The 20,772-nt window shown below is 39.7% G+C and overlaps 1 protein-coding gene across 13 annotated transcripts in view; it reads left to right on the plus strand.

Moving 5' to 3' along the window:
* The window catches only part of PER2 (period circadian regulator 2), a 73,185-nt gene that overhangs the window by 14,376 nt on the left and 38,037 nt on the right, over window positions 1-20,772 (plus strand). For 6 of the 13 annotated variants that reach the window (XM_073360018.1, XM_073360014.1, XM_073360016.1 and 3 more), the window contains 7 exons: window positions 7,374-7,853; window positions 8,797-8,859; window positions 9,815-9,969; window positions 10,551-10,672; window positions 13,654-13,855; window positions 13,973-14,024; window positions 19,860-19,999. In XM_073360018.1, coding sequence (XP_073216119.1) covers window positions 7,597-7,853; window positions 8,797-8,859; window positions 9,815-9,969; window positions 10,551-10,672; window positions 13,654-13,855; window positions 13,973-14,024; window positions 19,860-19,999 — 991 coding nt within the window. In that variant the 5' untranslated portion in view covers window positions 7,374-7,596. The other 7 variants (XM_073360023.1, XM_073360020.1, XM_073360022.1 and 4 more) reach the window with 3 other exon arrangements.

Genomic DNA, 20,772 nt, shown 5'->3' on the forward strand with positions numbered 1-20,772 from the left:
AAGATAGTGGAGAGCTTCAAATAAGGGGTGATGTCGTCAGGGCAATAAGCAAGGAAGATGATCTTAGAAGCTTCATTTTATGTAGGCTGGAGAGGGACAATGTATTAGAGAAGCTGGAAGGGAGGAGATGGGTACCTGTACATGAGTTTTGGCTAGTTTTATAACATTGCTGAGCATGTAGAATCAGAATTCTAAGTGTATTGGTAATTAAAGAAGCTTACTGTATTCATCAGTCATATCACATACATACCTAATTATCCTTCTGATCATTTGATCTTTATCTGTTGCTACAAAAACCTTAACTAGTTAAGTTTTTAAAACTGACAGTTTACTGTGCTGTTTTTAATACTACAGGTGTGACTTCTGTTCTCTTTAAAAGGGGGATTTGGCTTGGATCCTGTGATACAGGTGTGTCACCTAAATCAGGTTCTTGGCTCTTCTCTATTTTATGTTCTGTACAATATGCATAACTCAATCTCAAAAGACCATGATTTGGTCTGAATGTTCTCTTTAGCTCAACATTCCTTTCGTACTGATGGAACTAGATTTCCTCTCAGAGAAAAGCTCCTCTTAGGTTGCCATATTTGAATGCTTTAATTTTCTCTTCTCAGCCACAATTCGAAGCAGAGGACAGTCTTTTTGGGGAAGCAATTAGCCAAATCCCATCATGCTAAAATATACAATAAGGGAGGCCAAACATGGATGGAATTAATCTGTTCACAAGATTACCTGCTATGTAACCTATAAGTATAACATAAGACATTCTATACTACTCTTTAGTAAAATCATTAATGTTATACTTAAAAAATGTCTGTAGTCTTTTAGAACCAAAAAATAAAAAGGGCCCATCCTGTATTTCTTGCACATCCAAAACTCACATTGACTCATGTCATATGTTGCAGAATGGAACATTGTGAATAAGTTTTTTTTCCTTAAGTCTGGCCAACATTGTAGTGTACTTTAACAAACAGCAGCTGTAAAGACACAGCATTTTATTAGAGACTTACTGATATATGCCGTTTTTCAGCGTATTTAACTAAAGGTTCTAGTGCTAGTCCTTTTTTTTAATTAAACCATTAGTCTTGGGTATTCAAATGCAATTTTTTTTAGTCTATTTTGAAAATGATTTAGATATTTGTCGCATTTAAAATACTGTTTGTTTTAATTATTCTGCTACTTGTGACGGCCATGTACTGATTATACTTTCCAACATAGCTGGATGTTTTGGGTTCAACAGGAAATCTGGCAAAACCCCCCCCCACAGGTTTCACACAATCTAGAGTCTTACTTTCCCTAAGATGTGCTGAATCGGATTTTAATGTACACCAAACCAGGACTTGAAAAATCCCCTTGCTAGTGGGAGGCTTTTACTGATGAATATGAAGGCTTAAGACGTCCATTTCTGTAGAATTTAACCTTTCGTTTAAAACAACAAAAGACGTGAATGCCCCATATGGTTGTAAAGAGAACCTTTCAAAGGGGATTGAAAACTAAAGAATGGGTGTTGACTTTGTCAATAAACAGGCAGCTCCAGTGCTTTTGCTTCTGAGGCTATGTCTACGCTACACAGCTTTTAGTGGCATGGCTGTGTCGCTACAGCCGTGCCACTAAAAGTCACGCAGTGCAGCCGCTGTTTGTCGGCTCTCCTGCCAACAAAAAACTTCCACCCCCAAGGAGCAGCGTTTGCGTTGGCGGCAGGAGAGAGCTCCTGCTGACATAGTGCTGTTCACACTGGCGTTTGTTGGCAGCAAAACTTTTGTCTTCCAGGGTTTGTGGGTTTTCTTTTCTTTTTTAAACACCTCTGAAAGACAAAAGTTTTGTCATTCAGTTGCGAGTGTAGACATAGCCTTAGTTGAATGTACGTTAGCCTTAGAATAAAATGTATATCTTTTCATTAACATTATTGCTGTTGTGAGCCTTTGTGGGCAACGGTTAAACTGACAAGAATTGTACAAATTTTGTATTGCTGCAGAGCATGAGGAAGGGAGAAGAAACAACTTTTTTTTTCCAGCGTTTATTATTTCAGGAAACTGTAGGTTTTGAATTGCAGGCCTCCTAGCGTGACGCCGACAAGAAATATGGATAGCGAAAATCATTAGGCCAGAAATTTGAAATCCGAGTGTCTGAATTTGGACTCCTAAGCAAGTAGCCTAGTTTTTCCAAAGGTGCTGAATATACACAGCTCCTGTTGACTTGGGTGTTTGGTGGTGGTGGTAAAGGCCACAATAGGTGGTTCTTAATTTGGAGGAGACATTTTTTTTAGCCTGTGCAGACTTAGAGTCCTACCATGCTACTGCTGAACCAGAACTCTACATACTGTTTAGGTGTGTTCTATCTAGTTTAAAGATATTTGTATTTTGAAACTTTAAATAATTTTGCTGAAATCCAAGTGTATTAAAATGTCTGTATGCTTCCTTTGCTGGATGAGAATTCCTTCTTTGCCAAGGGGCTATGTGTATAGGGTTGGCATAACTGTGAGCAATATGTGGTATTTTTTGTTCTCAAAACTATAAGAAAAGGACATTGTTAGGGGGGCCCTGGTATTTCTTTTATATTTTATAGTTTTAGAGGTGTCCAGACTCTAATGGATGAGGATGACCAAGAGGAGTGCATGTGGGAAATTCTGGACCTAGGTACTTCATTCTTTTTGATGCTAGCTGGGAGGGAACCTGATAACACTTATGCCAACCTTGATTTTAAAAAGCAGGTAAGGAATGTGTGTAATTGTTCTGATTCATTTGAGTAGAAAGTTAAATTTTAAATAGTTTATTCAGAAAGCTATTTTTGTTCCAACTGTGTTTTAATTTATCTTTAATTTCCAGAAATGTAAATATGTAAGTTGTGTGAATTAGGCTTTACTCACTTCCTTAAAAGACTGAATTTTCAAGCATTAGGGTTTCTCAGTGTAGATTGCAGCATCTGCTTATTGGTCTGGATATTGCTGTGAATTTTTAATGAATTCTGATATTAAACTCTTCATTAAGCAAGTAGTAAGCTTTTATGCTCAGGGCGACTTGAAGACTAGATGTGGAAAAAAAACATACTAAGGAAATAAATGTTCCTGGATTACTGTAAGTCTGCCAAATACTGCTCTGCATTTTCCTTGTGCTGAGGTCTGAGAACACAAGTATTTTGCTGTCTCTTAGCTGGAAAGAATGTCACAATTAGGATAATCTGCTAACTCTTAGCCCTCAAATAAGTTTTAAAACTCAACTGTTTGTATAGTTTTTTTACAGATGCACTGGCAACTTGTAGATTAATACTGAAGTGACTTCTCACTTTTGATGGCTATTGTCAAGTTAGCATTCTTTTGCTACCAGGTATGAGGAAGCATTGCCTGCTTGCCCAGGGAGCCTGTGTTCAATGTAAATTTTCACACCTAATTCTTTATGCAAATAGTACGGAATGGTCAAATCATTGCCAGTTGTTTGCCATATAACAATTCCAAAACAATACCAGTTGGCAAAGCAGCCCTCTAAAAGAGGACTTCTGGAAACTTTTCACATTAATCAAAATTACAGTAGCAAGCTCTAAAATCTATACTGTCAGGAATGATCTCTCTGATATCTGTACTCATGTATGCGGTATGACAGGACCCGTCCTGGTAAAAACATTATCATAAGGTGTTAGAAAATAAGGCAAAATCTTCATACTTAGATTTATAGAGAGTTGATTGTGTTCACTGAGGTACATCACTAGTACTTCTGTGGTTTGGGGGAATTGAAATTAATTTGCTTTTCCTTTTTACCATATAAAGATCCATAATTTATATGTTGGCACTTTGCCAATAGCTCTGGGTATAGGGGCTTCAAAAATATTAACAAGAAAGTGGTTGTATCAAGGCATCCCGTAGTACTCATCCCGTAGTACGAAACCAATCACTCTTCACGATGTTAGGTTGTTACACACCAAAATGAACATTGCTCAAATTAGTAATGCAATGGCGATACAACTCAAATTGCATCAACTCCTCAGTACTAAGCCAATCACTCTGTGCTGATAACGAAATCACACTGTAATTCCAATGCTGTTGTGAATTGTAGTCACACTTCATGCGGTAACTTAAGTATACTGACTCAAGATATCTGTTATAGTGAAGACAAGCCCTCTGGTAGACTTCTCTAGTTACTGGCTTCCTTCCTACCTTATACTCTCTGGGAGGACTTATGTAAAATAAATAGTGATGGAATGATTTACCATAAGAGGAGCCTGGACTGGTTTGCTCTTCGTGACCCAAAGGCATGACTACAGATAAGTCTGGCTTACCTTCTCTAAGTAGCTGACCTGATTTTACACCAGCAGTAAGCTACCCTGTAACAGAGATTGATGTAAATGCATCTGCCAGTTCTTTAGATTTCAACCCTTTCTCCCAATATAGTTTCCATGTTAAGGTTGGAGGCCTACAAAAGATCTCTTTACACTTTGGGAGCCTTGAAATGTGGTGTTTTTGTTTTTTTTTTGTCGTCTCTTCTCCTCTTCCTTTCCTCCCCCCCCCCCCCATACTCTAAAGGTGTGATTAGGTGCCTAACTCACATTGAGTTCAGTGGGAGCTAGATGGCTAAATACCTTTTGTGAATTCCATTCAAAGTTTTTAAGTTGGCTTATCCTGGCTGCTGTGGTTCTTGATTTCCAGACCCATGTATGGCAATACTAATCTGGTTTCTACATGAGGTTGTTATACAGAAAGGCTTTTCTTGTTGGAAGACTTTTTTTTTTTTTCCTCTGCAGCTTCTCGGAGAAGTCCTTATTTAAACCATCTTGTAAGCTTTTTGTCTTCTAATTACCATAGTTCATAAAGGGACTTTGCCTCCTTTGTACCTTGGAAACCAAGCCCAAATTCCAGGACATCAGTAACCGAAGAGGACTTAAATCTTATTTCTCAGAAGTCTTCATTAAATTATATACTAGTTTTTTCCAAGGACACTTTTGGACATTGTGGGAAAGGTCTTAAAAATGGATCCCATGGAAGCTGTGTATGTCATTAAACCAGTTCCTTTAGATTTTTGTTGTGTTGAATGACCAAGTAAACGAATGAAACTGGCCATAATGAATCTAGCATGACAAGGTTGTAAAATGATCTTGTGGCCAGGTCTTATTTGCTGAGACATACAGGGCAAAACTTTTACTAGTAATTATTGCCTTAGTCAAATTACTGTAAACAAATTTTGATTTTCTAGCAGCAGTACTGGTTTAGATGTCATGATCCTAAATGCTGGAAGGACAAATGGTATAGTGAATTAGGTCGACATTACGTATTGGACCGTTCCTTAGATCTGGTGCTTGGTTTGTATTATAGGCGCCCACCCACTTAGAGTGTCTGTTCGCTAGAGGTGAATTGTCTAGTCTCTTTGATCCTAGGTAACCAACAGAAGATATTTTATTATATGTCAAATGCTACTGGGAGTTTCATCTAGGAGCAAACTTCAGTGTGACTTGAGACCTTGAACAGATTTTTTTTTTCTTTAGTAACTTCTAGCTAGTAACTTAAAGACCATCGGTCTGAAATGAAGGAAGAGAAATTCCCCTATCCTGTAACATTTTTCTTGCCACACTATAGACCAATGCAAAGCTCCTCTTCTTCTTTTTCCTGGTGTTTCAGTTTAAGTAACTTTAGGGAGACACAAGTAGCTGCTTATTTTGGCTCAGGAAAAACTGCTGAAGTAAACTATAGTTCAGAATTTGTGCTACTATAACAGCTCTCCATCTATTGATCTGTCTGTCGTATGAATGAACAGCTCAGTATGTATGAATGAACAGCTCAGTCATCAGCTCAGTCATGATTGGTGGATCTGAATTGCATAAATTCACTGTGCTGGTAGAATTAAAAAAAAAAATAAAAACAAAAAATACGGCCTTGTGTTACTTGCAAAAGGCTGTTTGGGTTTCCAGAAAATATTCTAGCTGTAAGAAAATATATATAGTTATCAGTAGTGACGGCTAAAATAAATGCCCCTAAAAATACTTCCTCTTCCAACTAAAAACAGATCTCTTGTGCACATCTTTGGCTGAATGAGAAGAAGAGTGATATTTGCTTCTGAGAACTTGAAATAAATGTAAAATGTCTGGAAAACCAAAAATTAGGAGGGTAAGAAAATAGTTTCAATTGTTAAAACTACCTGACTGTTGTAGGTTTGTTCTTTTTCTTTTGAGTGTTAAAAAGCAAGGCACTAAGTTTTGCCAGTACTACCACTAAACTTTTTCGTTCCGTTGTACTCAACAATCTGAAAACCATCAGATTGGAATTGCAAACAAATAGTAGGTAGTGTTTATATGTTTTAATGGTAAAAATGCCAAACACTGAATCGCCCATATTTTAGGTAAGAATAAAAATAATTTGCATTGTCAAGTATTACATTAATATTGTTCAGAGTACATTAATCTTGGAAAAGTGCAAATGACCGCTAAGCATATTCTTATGGAACAAGTGTTGCTGTCTGTGGACCAGAGAAATCTAATTTCCTGATCTTGTTTTGCCTATGTGTTTTTCTGGTGTTTAGTTTGCTACTTAAGGATGACTATTTGGTGCTTTTTACCTTTTGATGGCAGGTCCTTAATATGTTTGTTATTGCTTTAATAATGTTTAATGTTGATGTTGGTTTTTAAAATTTGAAACTGCTTTAATAGCAGTTCTTTTTCTTTCTTTTAGAGGTAAATTTCCAAAGCACTACTTGACATTTTTGATTGTACTTAATCTTAAAAGGTCAGTTTAAAAAATTCACTTCTGTCTGGATTTTTTTTCCTTTTGACACTTAATGTAATTGAAAGAAATGAGAGAATTCTTTTTCTCTAGGTTATCCTCAACATGCACTAAATACGTAGTCAATTCACTGCTTCCACTGGATAGTCAGTCTCCTCTGTTTGTGGGTCTCTCGTGCAGCAACAGAGGAAAGAATTTTTTAAAATAAGAAAATGAGATTAGTATAGTTCATTGTGTTAAGTCTTCAGCAGAAGCAGTAAGATACAGTTCCAGCCAGTAAGCATGACAGAAATGATATAGACTAAGTAATGATTAATATTGAAATTTTTGAAAAGGCTGTCTTCTAATAAAAATTTCACTTTATTTCAACTTCCTTTTCCCCTGTGAATTTTATGCCAAAATGAATATTTGTTATAATATTGTTAGCCTTGAATTAATTACGGAAATGTATTGGTGTGTAAAATGTTTAAAGGTGTCAAATTCTGGGATAAAAATATTAATAACGAAACTCTTGAAACTGCAGCTCTAATAATAAGCTTTTTCATTATTTCAGTTTTGATTGGTCAATAACGGAACTTTAATATTGATCAAACTGAAAAAAAATTGATTAAAACAAATTGTATTTCAGCATAGTTTACTTTTTTCTCTCTCTCCTCTCCCCCCAACCCCCCTTTAGGCTTTTGGATTCACACTTCAAGACTGGCAATCTTGTATGCAGAGCACAAACATGAATATGGCTTGTCTAATTCTTGTTCTGTGCAAATACTCCTAATGAGTGTTCAGTGGACTGTATTAAGATCAGGGGGTTCTCCTCTAGCATTGAGGAGCAGAACCCACAACAGCTTGAAATCGGTGGAAATATTTCTCGGCAGTCAGACTCATCAAAGCAGCAATACAAAATGAGTGGATATTCTGAATTTGCAATCAACCATAGTCAAATGATTGCTGAGGAGACTGGTGTTCAAACCGAGCCTGAACGACATCCAGATACTTCTCAGGAGGACACTGAGATGAGCAGTGGATCAAGTGGTAACGACTTCAGTGGAAAGTATATGAATGAAAACTACTCTAGTGGCCATGATTCTCATGGCAATGAATCTGATGAAAATGCGAAAGATACAGCAATGCTTGTGGAGTCTTTACATTGTCATAAAAGGTGATATGCTGATTTTTTTTCCCCCACTCATGTTTTTAAGATTCTAAAATCTAACCATCTTTCATGTTAATACACACAATATAATCTGTGTTGGGCTGTGTTCCTATGCTTAATGCTTTTTCCATTCCATGCTGATTTATTTATTCATTCATTACTGGCTCATACGATAATAGGGAGATGGCAGATTGCTTCTACATAGTTTCTTTCCTCTACTTGAAGAGAATAATGCTATGGTGAAATACTTTTGAAAGTAGAGCCATATGAGAACATAAAAAGAGGAAAATATAGTAAAAATCCTGCTGGAAGTGCAGCAAAGAAGTTTGTCTTCCTATTTTCTGCTAAGGCAAATAAAATAGATCAGTGAGGTAAGGCTTTTAACTGCTTGTTTCACCATCTCAAATCTCCGAATCTTATTGATTAAAAACAGTAATCTGATTTAGATTAAAGTGGTCAAATTGTGAGTTCAGAATAGAACTTCAGTTTAAAATCAAATTTAGAATGTGTCTTTCCCATGCATAAATCTTGTTTACCAAGTTGAAAGCATGAAATGAAGCATTAATGATATCTTGTGGCTTTCTTTTTAAGTCCTGAGTATTATTATTTGAGGAGACTGGGGAAGAAAACCATTGAGCGGTGATATACATCATACCTTTTTTTATGACGGTCTGTTAATGACACTGCTGCTGGACACTCTCTAGCATTATTAGTCTACTCTGTAGTGATTTAGCGGACACACCAATCTACCATAGAATTACATCTTTTTAAGCACACATAACATTTACACACAAGCTAGTTTGGCTGAAGCTGCTCAATTGGCATTATCACCACTTTCATTGGTGTAAAGTTCATCTGTTAATTAAAAGTAACAAATAGAAAATGGAGATCTCAAAGCTGAACACAACTTATATTTGACTTTAACGTCACTGAGGTGGTTCTTTTTCAGCTCAAATGCATTTAGCCTGATGATTGCAGACTCCGAACATAATCCATCTACCAGTGGATGCAGGTAAATAAATAAGTATTGTGCATTTTAAAATAAGTTGTTTTTTTGTTTAAAACAATGACGGAATAAAGCTATTTGATGTAATTGTTATGAACAAAAAATGAATTAATTTAAAATTTGGTAAATCTAGTTCAGGATCTCTTGCCCTGTGGTTGTGACCCAAAAATAAGTTGCAAGAATATGTCAAAGGTCACATGGGAGGCCCTAGTTCAGGTTTGGGTTCTCCACCCGGGGCAGTTGGAAGACCCTGGGGTTGTGGGATTGCAGAGCCTATCCTGCACTCACCTCACAGCGATGGCTCCAGTCCCACAGGACTGGCTGGATTTAGTTCCCTGCCCTGGGCATCTGTGACCTAGTGCGTGTGGTTTCAGTGCTGTTCAAGTTTGGCCCAACTGTCCTCCCACCCCCGTTATGAGGGGGGGTGGCCGGCTGGGCTAAATATGGGTGAGTATTGCTGCAACCCCATGTGCCAGGTTTCAACTCCATTCACACAAATTTGGCCCCATCAGCCCATCTGTCAGGTGGACTGGGCCAAACCTGAGCGAAGCTGTGACTCTGGAGGTCGCAATGCACAAAACCAGGAGACTAGCTCAGCCAGTCCCATGTAACAGGAGCCACCTCAAAGGTACTTAGTGTATTTATTACATTCATGTGTGTATCAGATGTTGTGGGCAAAAAATATTTAGTAAGACAGGTGTTTTTGCACTAGAGGTATTTACTGGGTTGTGACAGGCCATCAAGTTTACAAATGGGTCATTAGCCCAAAAAGGTTGAGAACCCCGATTTAGCTAATGTCGCAAATCCTAAAGTGTCTTTGAAGCTAAATACTTTTACAAATCTGTTTAGTATAATTTTAGAACTAGTCTAATGACATGATAAATGTCAAAAGGCTTTGGTTTTCTAGAAGGTATGGTATCCATTTAAATATCAGCGTAACTTTTTTGTTTTAATTTTATAGCAGTGAGCAATCCACTAAAGCCAAAACACAACAGGAATTGAGGAAAACATTGCAGGAACTGAAAGCACGCCTTCCTCCTGGAAAAAGAATCAAAGGAAAATCTAGTGTGCTGGCAACATTGAAATATGCACTTAAAAGCATTAAACAAGTTAAAGGTAATGTCAGCTCCAGAACTAGTATCTGAATGTGGATCTCTTTATAAAGTCAAGTTCATAATAAATGAAAGATCATAAAACTAATGTAGTTGTAGCATTTTAATAATTTGGGTTTGTGACTCTGCCAAAAAAGGCCGAGGGGACTGGGCTGGGTTAGCACTTACAGGAACTATTTTTTCAGATATTAAAAATAAACCTAGTAAAATGTAGAGTGCGACTCTTTTATTTTAAAATACATTTTTGGTATTTAGTTACAATTTGTGTGGTACATTGATTATAGACAATATTCAGCAATGCCTTCTATCCAAGGATTGCCAAGTACTTCACAAATTGTAATGAACTAAGCTACCCAACACCCTTATGAGCTACATAAACTTCCCCAGATTACAGATGAAGAAACTGAAACAGGAAGAAGTTAAATGCTTTTTCTCGTGGTGGAAGTGGGAATAGAACCTAGATACCATGTTCTGTACTTAACCACAAGTTCATGCTTTCTGTCCAGTCAGTGTTGGCAGGCTCAATGTTAACTGGTCACATTTTGAAATGTGAAGATAAAAAATTGCCTTAATATTCTTATGTAGCCAATGAAGAATATTACCAGTTACTGATGATTAATGAAAGCCATCCTTCTGGTCTTGATGTGTCATCCCATACGGTGGAGGAAGTTGAGAACATTACTTCAGAATACATCATGAAAAATGCAGTGAGTATGCTGACCCATTACTGCTGTGTGTATGTAATTGGTGAGTGTGGTTGGAATTCTTAACTGTAACATTTCTTTAAAAAAACAAACAAAACAAAAATTGGGCATAATGGATTAATGCCTTATTGCCAGCAGCTTTGATGGTTTTGTTGCTGGTATTGGACACTGCATTCTGAAGAATTTGCCCTGTGATGGGAAAGAATTGATCATGCTGGATATTGCAACTAAACAATTATCCCATATGCTATATAAGTAAAAACACCTGAAAAGAATGCAAAATACTTTAATCCCAAATAGTGGGTTAGCCGTCCCTGACTGCTACTTTATCTGTTACAAAGCATCCACTCCAGAAATGAGGGTTTTGATCCTGGCATATACTTATGAATCTGATGATTAAATTATCTTTGGCAGAAGTTCACTCTGGAACTTAAAGTATGGTGGTAAATACTAAACTGCTTTGGCTTATGTGTAGAGAAGTAGTGCCTCACAGACCAGGAAGCTAATGTATCTGGTGAGACTGCACCTAGGTTACCATGTTCAGTTTTGGACACTTTCAGTACAGGAAAGCTGGCTACAAATTGTAGAAAATTCAAATAAGAATTTAGGAGGACAGAATTAAAACAGTGACTCTTCAAACAGCATGGGGCCTGGTCTACGCTACAGTGTTAGGTCGATGTAAGGCCGCTTAAATCAACCCGATTAGATCAGTGTATAAACTACAGCCTTGTCCGCCTATGTATGTGCCCTACTACCCAGACATCATAACTCCACCTCCACAAGAGTCATAGGGCTTATGTTGGTGTAGTTATGAGTAACTTGCATCTGTTGGCTGTCATTATTGTCAATTTCATGGCTCTGCTTCCCTGCCAGGAACAGGGCAGCCACACAGGACACCACACATGGATCTTTCCGGCAGGAACCTGACTGCCCCTGCAGGCTCTCGGCTCCCCCTGCCAGAAGCCTAGCTGCCCCCTCTGGGTTCTCTGCTCCCCACTGGGAGCACAGCTGCCCCTAGAGGGGAGCTCTGCGCCCGGAGTCCTGACCACACTGCCACTGTTAATTCAGTGGAAGCTCCTGGTGAGGATGCGCACCACTGACAAGAAGAATAGTGGGCACCTGACATTGGCCACTGTCAGTAGACAGGGTGCTGGGCTGAATGGACCTTTGGTCTGACCCAGTATGGCCATTCTTGTGTTCTTAGTGTGGACATGAAGTCCTGCAGTAATTACTGTAAGACAGCATAACGTAGGTCGACTTAAGTTTACAGTGTAGATATGCCCTGGGGGTTTTCCTTACTATTTGGACTACTTCATGGGCTTGGAAGCACCTGCTAACATCAGGGCAGATGTCATCATCCCTGCCCTAGACTTCTTGCAGAATCTGGGATAGATGAGGTGCCTGACTGAGTTGGGAGACTCCAGGCAAGCCCTTCATTGGGGATAAACCAGGAGATGCTGGGCTGGCAGGAGAGGGAGGAAACCCCCTTCCCCAGCTTCTCTATTTCTTTCCTAGGATTTTCTGAGGAAGGTACATTCCCCACCCCTTCCGAAGAAGCTGAGGTGGAGGCTGTGGGCCTGGAGGGACCACCCCACTGTAATCAAAAAAGAGTAGGGGTAAGAGGCACACACGGTTTGAAGGGTTTGGGCTCTCCTGTAGGAGAGAGTTAGGAATGAGAGGCAGCGGAGGAGCTGAAAGAAAAATGTTCCTCACCACTATCTCAAGAACTGAGATCAGGGAGAGGTATGTGCTGGAGAGGCAGCAGGGATGCTCTGATCTGACCGCTTTTGAGAATGCAAGAGTTGAGTGGCCAAGGCTCTATACTGTGGTGGGGGGGCAGCATTTACCTCTAGCTGCCTTCCAGAGAGTACAACAGAGGGCTTTGACCTCTCTTTATGTGGGCCTTTGTAGTCCATGCAGGTGGCAGCTGATTGCCCTGGGTTTGTGAGGGTCTAACAGCAATGAGGGAGAAAAAATGTTCTTTAAGTTCATGTTTTAAGGCATAAGCCAATCACTACCTGATGGGGGTTAGAGGAAGAAACTTCCCTTATGCATCAGTGATTCCATAATTGTCTACTACAGAATTCTTCATCGCCTTCTGAAGTATTTCATTTGGCTATTATCAGGATACCGGTCTAGATATCCCTTTTGGTCTGATCAGGAAAGGCTATTTCTGTGTTCCTATGAATAGTTAAAGGTGTATAAATAGCAGATGAGATGGTATTAAGGGAAAAAAATGTAGGCTGAATGTCAAACGTTCATTCACACTGAGATCTATTCGACTGTAGAGGTTTCCAGCAGCAGAGATCAAACTTTTGTTCTCAAGATGTATGAAACAGAACTGGACAAAGGTATCGATGCACGTGCTGTATAGAACAATTATCTATTTCAACAAGATAGACATCACTAGGCCATCTAATAGATTTCCGTTTATTAACTTTTGTGTTAACCACTTGTCCTTAAATTAGTGTACTAAATTACTAAGCACTGGGCACATTCATTTGGCGGTAGATGAATGTATTGATTTGTGTCATCTTTAAAGCACTTAAATAATTTAATTTTTATAAATGTAAAATATGCCTGGGATATTAACATTTATGAAGGCGGAACTGTAGTGACCAAGTCCAGCTGTCTCTGTATCCAAAGTAACTTCTGCATTATGATAGTCAAGTCCATATAGTAAGATTCTACAACCAACTGCTAAAACTACATCAAAGTACATATTAAAACCATCACCTAAAGTGTTTATACCAGCTACATGTACTTTTCAGGCAGTTAAAAGAATTTGTCTTGAGATTTGATGTCTCATACAGTACACTTGGTTTAATCCTTTGTTATTTGTTAAAAATAGACAAGATGAATAATACTTAACATCAAATTAGCTTGAACTTCCAAATACCATTTTTAAACCACTGTATATCAGAGAGAAGATTAAAAATGTTCTCTTAATTGTCTAAAATGTTTGAGATTTTGTTATTGCTTAGGACATGTTTGCTGTAGCTGTTTCCCTGATTACTGGGAAAGTCTTGTACATCTCTGATCAAGCTGCCTCTATTCTCTGCTGTAAGAGGGATTTCTTTAAAAATGCCAAATTTGTGGAGTTCTTGGCACCTCAGGATGTCAGTGTTTTCTACAGCTCCACAACCCCTTACAGATTGCCATCATGGAGTATTTGTAATGGAGTTGGTAAGTACTTTCAGCATTGAATACATCTGTTTTTCAGTAACATGAACATTTTGGAATACAAAACTTTAAACTGTTTATTGCAACTTGTTATGAAATCCATTTAATGTTTGTTTTTAGAGTATTCCACACCAGACTGCATGGAGGAGAAATCATTTTTCTGTCGCATTAGGTAAGACCAAATATTAAAATTAGACTTGAAGTATTATATACTGAGACCATGCATATCAAAAAGTACTCAGTCATTACGAGTTCCGGGTAGGATGTGATTTCTTAATTCACTGTCTTTTTCCTGATCTGAAAGCAAGGCAAATCATAGATAACCAGAGGCCATGCATAACGTACATTTTAGAGATCGTTATAGAAAGTAACTGCATCTCATTTGTTAATGCAGTGTAGCTGAGGCTGTCTATCCCAGGATATTGGAGACAAGGAGGGGGGGAGGGAATCTTTTTTTTTTATTATTATTAGACCAGCTTTTGTGTCTCTCTCCAACAGAAGTTGGTCCAGTAAAAGAGATTCCCTCACCCTCCTCATGTCTCCGTTATTAATCAGTTTGGAATTTTACCTTTGCACTTAGGTACAAATGAAACTGATCTTGTTAAGTTTTCCATCATTGAAGGGTTCCATTTCATTTAGTTCAGTGGATATTGTACATTCCACTCAGTCCATCTCTGCTCAGTCCTTCCTTTGATCCTGATGAAGGGCAGTTCAACACGCATTATTAATTTATTACATTAGTGTCTTAAGAATGCCATTGTGATTGTTACTTGTCTGTATGGTACCTGAGGATGATCCCTGTACCAGAGAGTTAACAGTCTTGATGAAACAGAAATGAAGTGGGTGTGAGACAAAAGGATAAGACATCAATATGCCAAAGAGCTTAGAAGCCCCAACTCCTTGACAAATGGCTAGTTCTGCCACCCCCATGCAGATGAAACACAGCAGTTCAGAACACTGCTGTTTTCGGGCTTTTCTCCTCAGTTTTTTTCTTTTAAGTAGTGAGCTCCTTCCATTTTTTTCTATTTTCTGGGCACTCACTTAGAGGACAAGTGTTCTCCCTCCTCCCACCATGGGGACTACTCTCTTTGCTGCTCCCTTCATGCTTCCTACCTCCTTACCCCTCTTACCTCCCCCCCCCCCCCCCACCAAGAGAAAAAACAGGACAGTCAAGGAAGCAGAAGGCCAAATACAAAACATATTTCATTTATACTGAATACCTGCAGCCTGTTGCAGACGAAGAATTATGCCAGCTGTGTGTCTGGCACAGGAAGCCTCGTTCTGCCAGGGCAGGGAGCATTCATGATGTAACATAGCATGGTCTCTGTCAGAATGAAAGCTGGCATCCAGGGCAGAAGCCTTGTGCTAGCTCTGATCTATTCAGTCTAGACCATAACTACCTTAAAACTCCTGAAGTCTTTGGAAGAGACTGCAGCCAGTTAAAGATACCAGATTCCAGTCATCTATTTGACTTCATGAAATGGGTCCTTTCATACCTGATGTTAGTGGGGAACTTTCCTGGCTTCTGCACTACCCTGGTGAAGTGGGCTAGCGAAAGGATTTGAGTCCTCGCTCCCACTTCCTTTACCTAGTGGTCTCCCTGCCCTTGAGGACTCCCCTTCCACTCTCCTGTCTGGCAGAGTCCTCATAACCCCAACAAGGCTGGGCTCAGGATTCCTGGGGGGCTTGACCCCCAACCCTGCTGTGGTCACCTAGGACAGGGGCTAGGGTGTCCCCACTCCGGGGTACTCTCTCTGCCCTGGGCACTTCTCTGACCCACTGACCATTACATACAATTTAAAGCAAATGCAAGTTATTTAATCGGCAATTAATTTTAAAAAGAATAAAGGAAAATGAGGAAGGTTAAAGGAAACACATCAACCCACTCTATGGCAGGGAACATCACAAACAGTGTCTCTGGAATGTCCAGGCAGTTCAGTCTGTTCCTTGTAAGTCCCAGGCCTTCTTCTCAAGCCCTGGCTGTGCTGTAGGGATGCTGGGGGTTGGACACTGGCTCTGGTGATGGCCACACGCTCTCAGGCTCTAAGTGGTAGGATCCTCTTCCCAGTGTTGCCCCCGCCCTGTCGGGGTTACGATCCAAGCCTGGCCTGCAGAGCCTCTTGGCTGAGGCATCTCCCTGTGCTGGGCCCAGCTGTTCACAGCACTCAGCTCTCCCCAGCTGCTCACAGCACTCCGCTCTGGACTGCTCCAGCCCCAGCTCCACCACTCTGTCTCAGTGCTGCTGCTGCTCTGGCTCCAGCTCCCTGGGCTGCTTCTCTGGCCCCTCTGCCTCTGGTTGCTACAGCTCTGCTCCCAGGACAGATCTGCTCCGTAGGCTGCTTCTGTGACTCTGCTCCCAGCATTGACCTGCTTCCTGGGCTGCTTTTCTGGCCCCTATGGCTCTGGTTGCTGCAGCTCTCCTCCCAGGGCAAGTCTACTCTCTCTAGGCTGCGTCTCTGGCTTTGGGGCTGCAGCTCTGCTCCCAGGACAGGGTCTGCTCTCTCTGGGCTGCTTTTCTGGTCCCTCTGGATCTGGCACAGCTCTTCTCCCCAGCTCAGCTTGGGCCCCTGCTTTCTCCTTAGCTCGGCCCCACTCTGTCTGACCCAGGTATTTCCAGCTCACACAGAGGACAGGACCTCCCTGGCCTCCTGACTCCCTGGTTAGCCAGCCTGCCTGCCTTGTCATTCAGGCTGACCTGGAGCATTGGCCTCTCCCCATTGTTCCTGGGGACTGTCAGTCTCAGGGTCCTGATTTCCCATAGAGCCTTCCCCTTTTAGTACTAGGAGCGAGCCAACCAAAACATCCCCACTGAATGTTGGTAAGAGGGCATTCTGCCATTACCTGTCCATGGGGAAAACGGTCCTCTGTCCAGGGCTGAAATTTCCAAAGGTGATTAGGGGTGTTAGCAGCACAACTTCCATTGACACTTAAGAAAATTGTGTGGTCACATTCCCTAATCACCCTTGAAAATATTCAACCCAGGCCTTTAAGAGGACTAGACTCCTTCCTTCGGGTTGCAGTCCCCAGACATAGGACAGAGCACACTTTCTCTTCAAGAGCGTGAACGAAGTGAACGCTTCTTTCACGAGCCAAAATGGAAAAGAAGCTGTGTAAAAGCCTCAGGAAGCCAGCAAAAATCTAAGTGTCACAAAAAGAGATTTAGGAGGCCTCATATCTCCTTGTTTCCCAAGGAATAGAGAACTATTGCTGTTGGAGGCCAAAGAATTTGACTGACCAATAGGAATAGGCTTTTCTGGATCCTGGCCCCCTCAGTTGAAACATTAGAGTTGTGTGTTTCAGACTCTGCTTTCTCAAGGAAATCCAGCATTGTGAATTTTATTCCAGGTCTTGAAGATCGTTCTGATGCGGGGGAAAGAAAATGAGACCCTCAGAATCCATTATACATTTTCTATAAGATGGCTTCACTGTAAGATCTAGTTATCAAAACATCGAAGTTTCAGGTTTAGGAGGGGTACTGAAGCTGAGCATGTCGTCTTCAGTAATATCAAACACTCACATCAGTAGATCCTGGAAGGATTGACAAGCTGGCCAAACAACCTAAATACACTGTTCCTCCTGTGGAGGTTAAGTCTTGTGCAATGGGTACTGTCCGGACTGTTCCTACCCTCCAAGGCCATTTCTCTCTGTAGAGTCTTAATTTCTGTATTGAAACATATTTCTGGTCAAAATCATTTTTATGGAACAACCAGGTAGTATTTATTAACCAACACAGCATTGTTTTCAGGAATGCCTCTAGCATTCATTTTTTGGAGTGAATTTCTTTTTTCTTTCTTTCTTTTATTTATTTAAAATTTAAAAATAACTCTTAGGATTTGTGATTCTCCCACTCATGTTGGAATCCAGTGCATTCATAAGAGAAATTACAGAACATGTGAGCTGTCAAGAGGCTGGTTGTTTACCTCAAAAGAACCAGTCCCAAATCATCAGAAAATCACATTTTATTTCCTTCTGTCTCATATGGCTGAGGAAAGTCTTCAGTCCTCTACTTCCAGATGTAGCAGATGCTGTATTACAGATCTGTACAAGGCATAAATCGAATCAGTTTTAGTAGGGATTCTCTTCCATTCCACCAGATAAGTAGCAAGTCTTAAGCAGAGAGATCCTCAATATCCATTAAAAAGAGGTACAGGAGAGAGGTTTGGGCCTCATTTCTACATTCACAGGGCACTGCAAGATTGATTTCCAGGCATCTCTGAGGCATGCTTCAGCCACAGAGTTGGTCCCAAAGTAACTCTCCTTGTTAGGTGGCAGGGCAGGGCTCATTCTTTTTGCAGCCAACATTTTTTCTTTCCCTCACTATTTCACTTTTCTTTGATAGTTAAATTTTCCAATCGCTCAGCTTTAACAGCTAATTTTTTACCACAATTAACGTTCTCTTTAAGAACTGTACTTATTATTACTGTGGAAGAATTCTTTTGGCCAGTTGGATTGCTCACCACCACAGAAGTACACACCTGATCTGCATAAAATGAAAACAACCCTGTAGTGAGAATTAGTAGAGATGGCATTTAAAGAGGGGAAATTAACAGATAAGAAGTTTTCTGTTTAAGTGTCTTCAAGCACAGAATATAATAAATTTATATATTTTTATTTGCCTGACAGGTTCTTTGAGCCTTTAGAGGGTTCCTTTTTTCTAGCTCTTCTCAAGCATGAGGAATAGAAACTTGGTAACATTGAAAGTTCCATATGTCAACTAAAATATTCCCTGAAGAGCTGTCCTTTTTGTCTCCGATAATACTTCAAAAGTACACAAATAACAGTTTTGTTATGTTGTAGCTATGAACTTCTGATTTTATTGATGCTGAGCTAGAAAAACTACTTTGAGTACTAGAGGTTTTTGTGCGGGGTTTTACTAAGTGAAGGTCATATGAGCATACAGCCACTGTGTAAATATAAAATTTAATTCCTTTTTGAAGGAAAGACCAGGATTAAGGCAAGAGAAAGATTCCGTTATTATAGAGTGATGTTCACGTGACTTAATGTGAACATCAAGTATCAGAGGGGTAGCCGTGTTAGTCTGTATCCACAAAAACAACGAGGAGTCCTGTGGCACCTTAAAGACTAACAGATTTATTTGGGCATAAGCTTTCGTGGGCAAAAAAACCTGCACTTCAGACACATTGAGTGAAAATTACAGTTGCAGGCATAAATATACTGACACATGAAGAGAAGGGAATTACCTTACAAGTGGAGAACCAGTGTTAACAAGGCCAATTCAGTCAGGGTGGATGTGGTCAACTCCCAATAATTGACAAGGAGATGTCAATACCAAGAGAGGGAAAATTTGCTTTTGTAGTGAGCCAGCCAGTCCCTATTCAAGCCCAAAATAATGGTGTTAAATTTGCAAATGAATTGTAGCTTTGCAGTTTCTCTGTCTGTTTTTGAAGTTTTTTGTTGAAGGATGGCTACTTTTTAAATCTGTTGAATGTCCAGGGAGATTGAAGTGTTCTCCTACTGGCTTTTGTATGTTACCATTCCTGATGTCTGATTTGTGCCCATTTATTATTTTACATAGGGACTGTCCAGTTTGGCCAATGTACATGGCAGAGGGGCATTGCTGGCACATGATGGCATATATCACATTAGTAGATGTGCAGGTGAATGAGCCCCTGATGGTGTGGCTAATGCGGATGGGTCCTCATGCCCAAATAATCTGTTAGTCTTTAAGGTGCCACCGGACTCCTTGTTGTTAATGTGCAAATCATTACAAAAAACAGTGTTGGGTTTTTTTATATAAGATGACAGAATAACTTACTCTCATTACAGTTAATGTTCAAAGGCCCTAGTCAGTATTGGGTCTCCCTCTAGGTACTCTCCAAGAAGACCGTGAGATGAGATTTTTTCCAAAGTTCTTAAGGGAGTTAGATGCCCAACTCTCGTAAGCACTTTTGAAATTTCTGTCCATGAGCTATTGCACTGAAGACCTCACTGAAGACTAAATTCTGTGCAAAACAAATAATTAATTAGTCTTTCTTTTCATTATTAGTGCAGGAAAAGAACATGAATATATCTGCTACCACCCATTTCGTATAACTCCTTACCTTATCAAAATACAAGATACTGAGAATGCAGAAGATCAGCTTTGCTGTGTGTTGCTTGCAGAAAAGGTGCACTCTGGCTATGAAGGTAATAACACTAAGATGCAGTGATTTTTTTATCTGTAAAAACCAAAAGGTCTGCTTTATTAAAATAACAAACATTCAGTTTTATGAAATTACGTGTAATTTTTTTAGGAAAAATTACTTTGTCTGGTAAGAACTGTCCTGAGGTAACTAGATCAGGGTTGCCACCCATTTTTCGTGTTATCAACATGAGTATTTAAGGGGGAAAGTACTCAAACTTTTATTTGTGGGTTTTCACATCTTTTCGTGAACAGCAATATAGGGCTTTCACAGCCAAGTCATGATTATGTGTTGTTTTTTTTAAAAAATAACTATATAAATGCAGCAGTTGAGGTAATTGCTGAAGCTCATTTGGAGTCCTTAGATAGAATCCTGGCCCCACTGAAGTCAAATGGAAGTCTTGCCATTGACTTCATTAGTGTCAAGATTTCATTCTTAATATGTATCCTCAATTGCCTGCAGAGGGTTGGGATGTGGAGAGAAAGATGACATCAACATTGTTCTTGAAAAGGAACATAAACAAACAGCAGAGAAAATAATTGCAAATTGAAATATCAATTTTCTGATTATGGATAAGAGAAACTTCTTTGTACATGTTTTGCATGAGGATATATTTATTCACATGGCGTGAGATTTGTCTCCTTACAGGAGGACCACAGAGCCCTTTGTGGTAGGGAAGGCCTATAAATGCACAAGTATGCTGATGCCCAAATAAGGATTTACTTGTACATTGGGTATGTGTAATCATAAGGCAGGTGTGCACCTAACTGAAGTTAT

Source organism: Lepidochelys kempii, chromosome 9 (genome assembly GCF_965140265.1).
Source record: "Lepidochelys kempii isolate rLepKem1 chromosome 9, rLepKem1.hap2, whole genome shotgun sequence".
Lineage (NCBI taxonomy): Eukaryota > Metazoa > Chordata > Testudines > Cheloniidae > Lepidochelys > Lepidochelys kempii.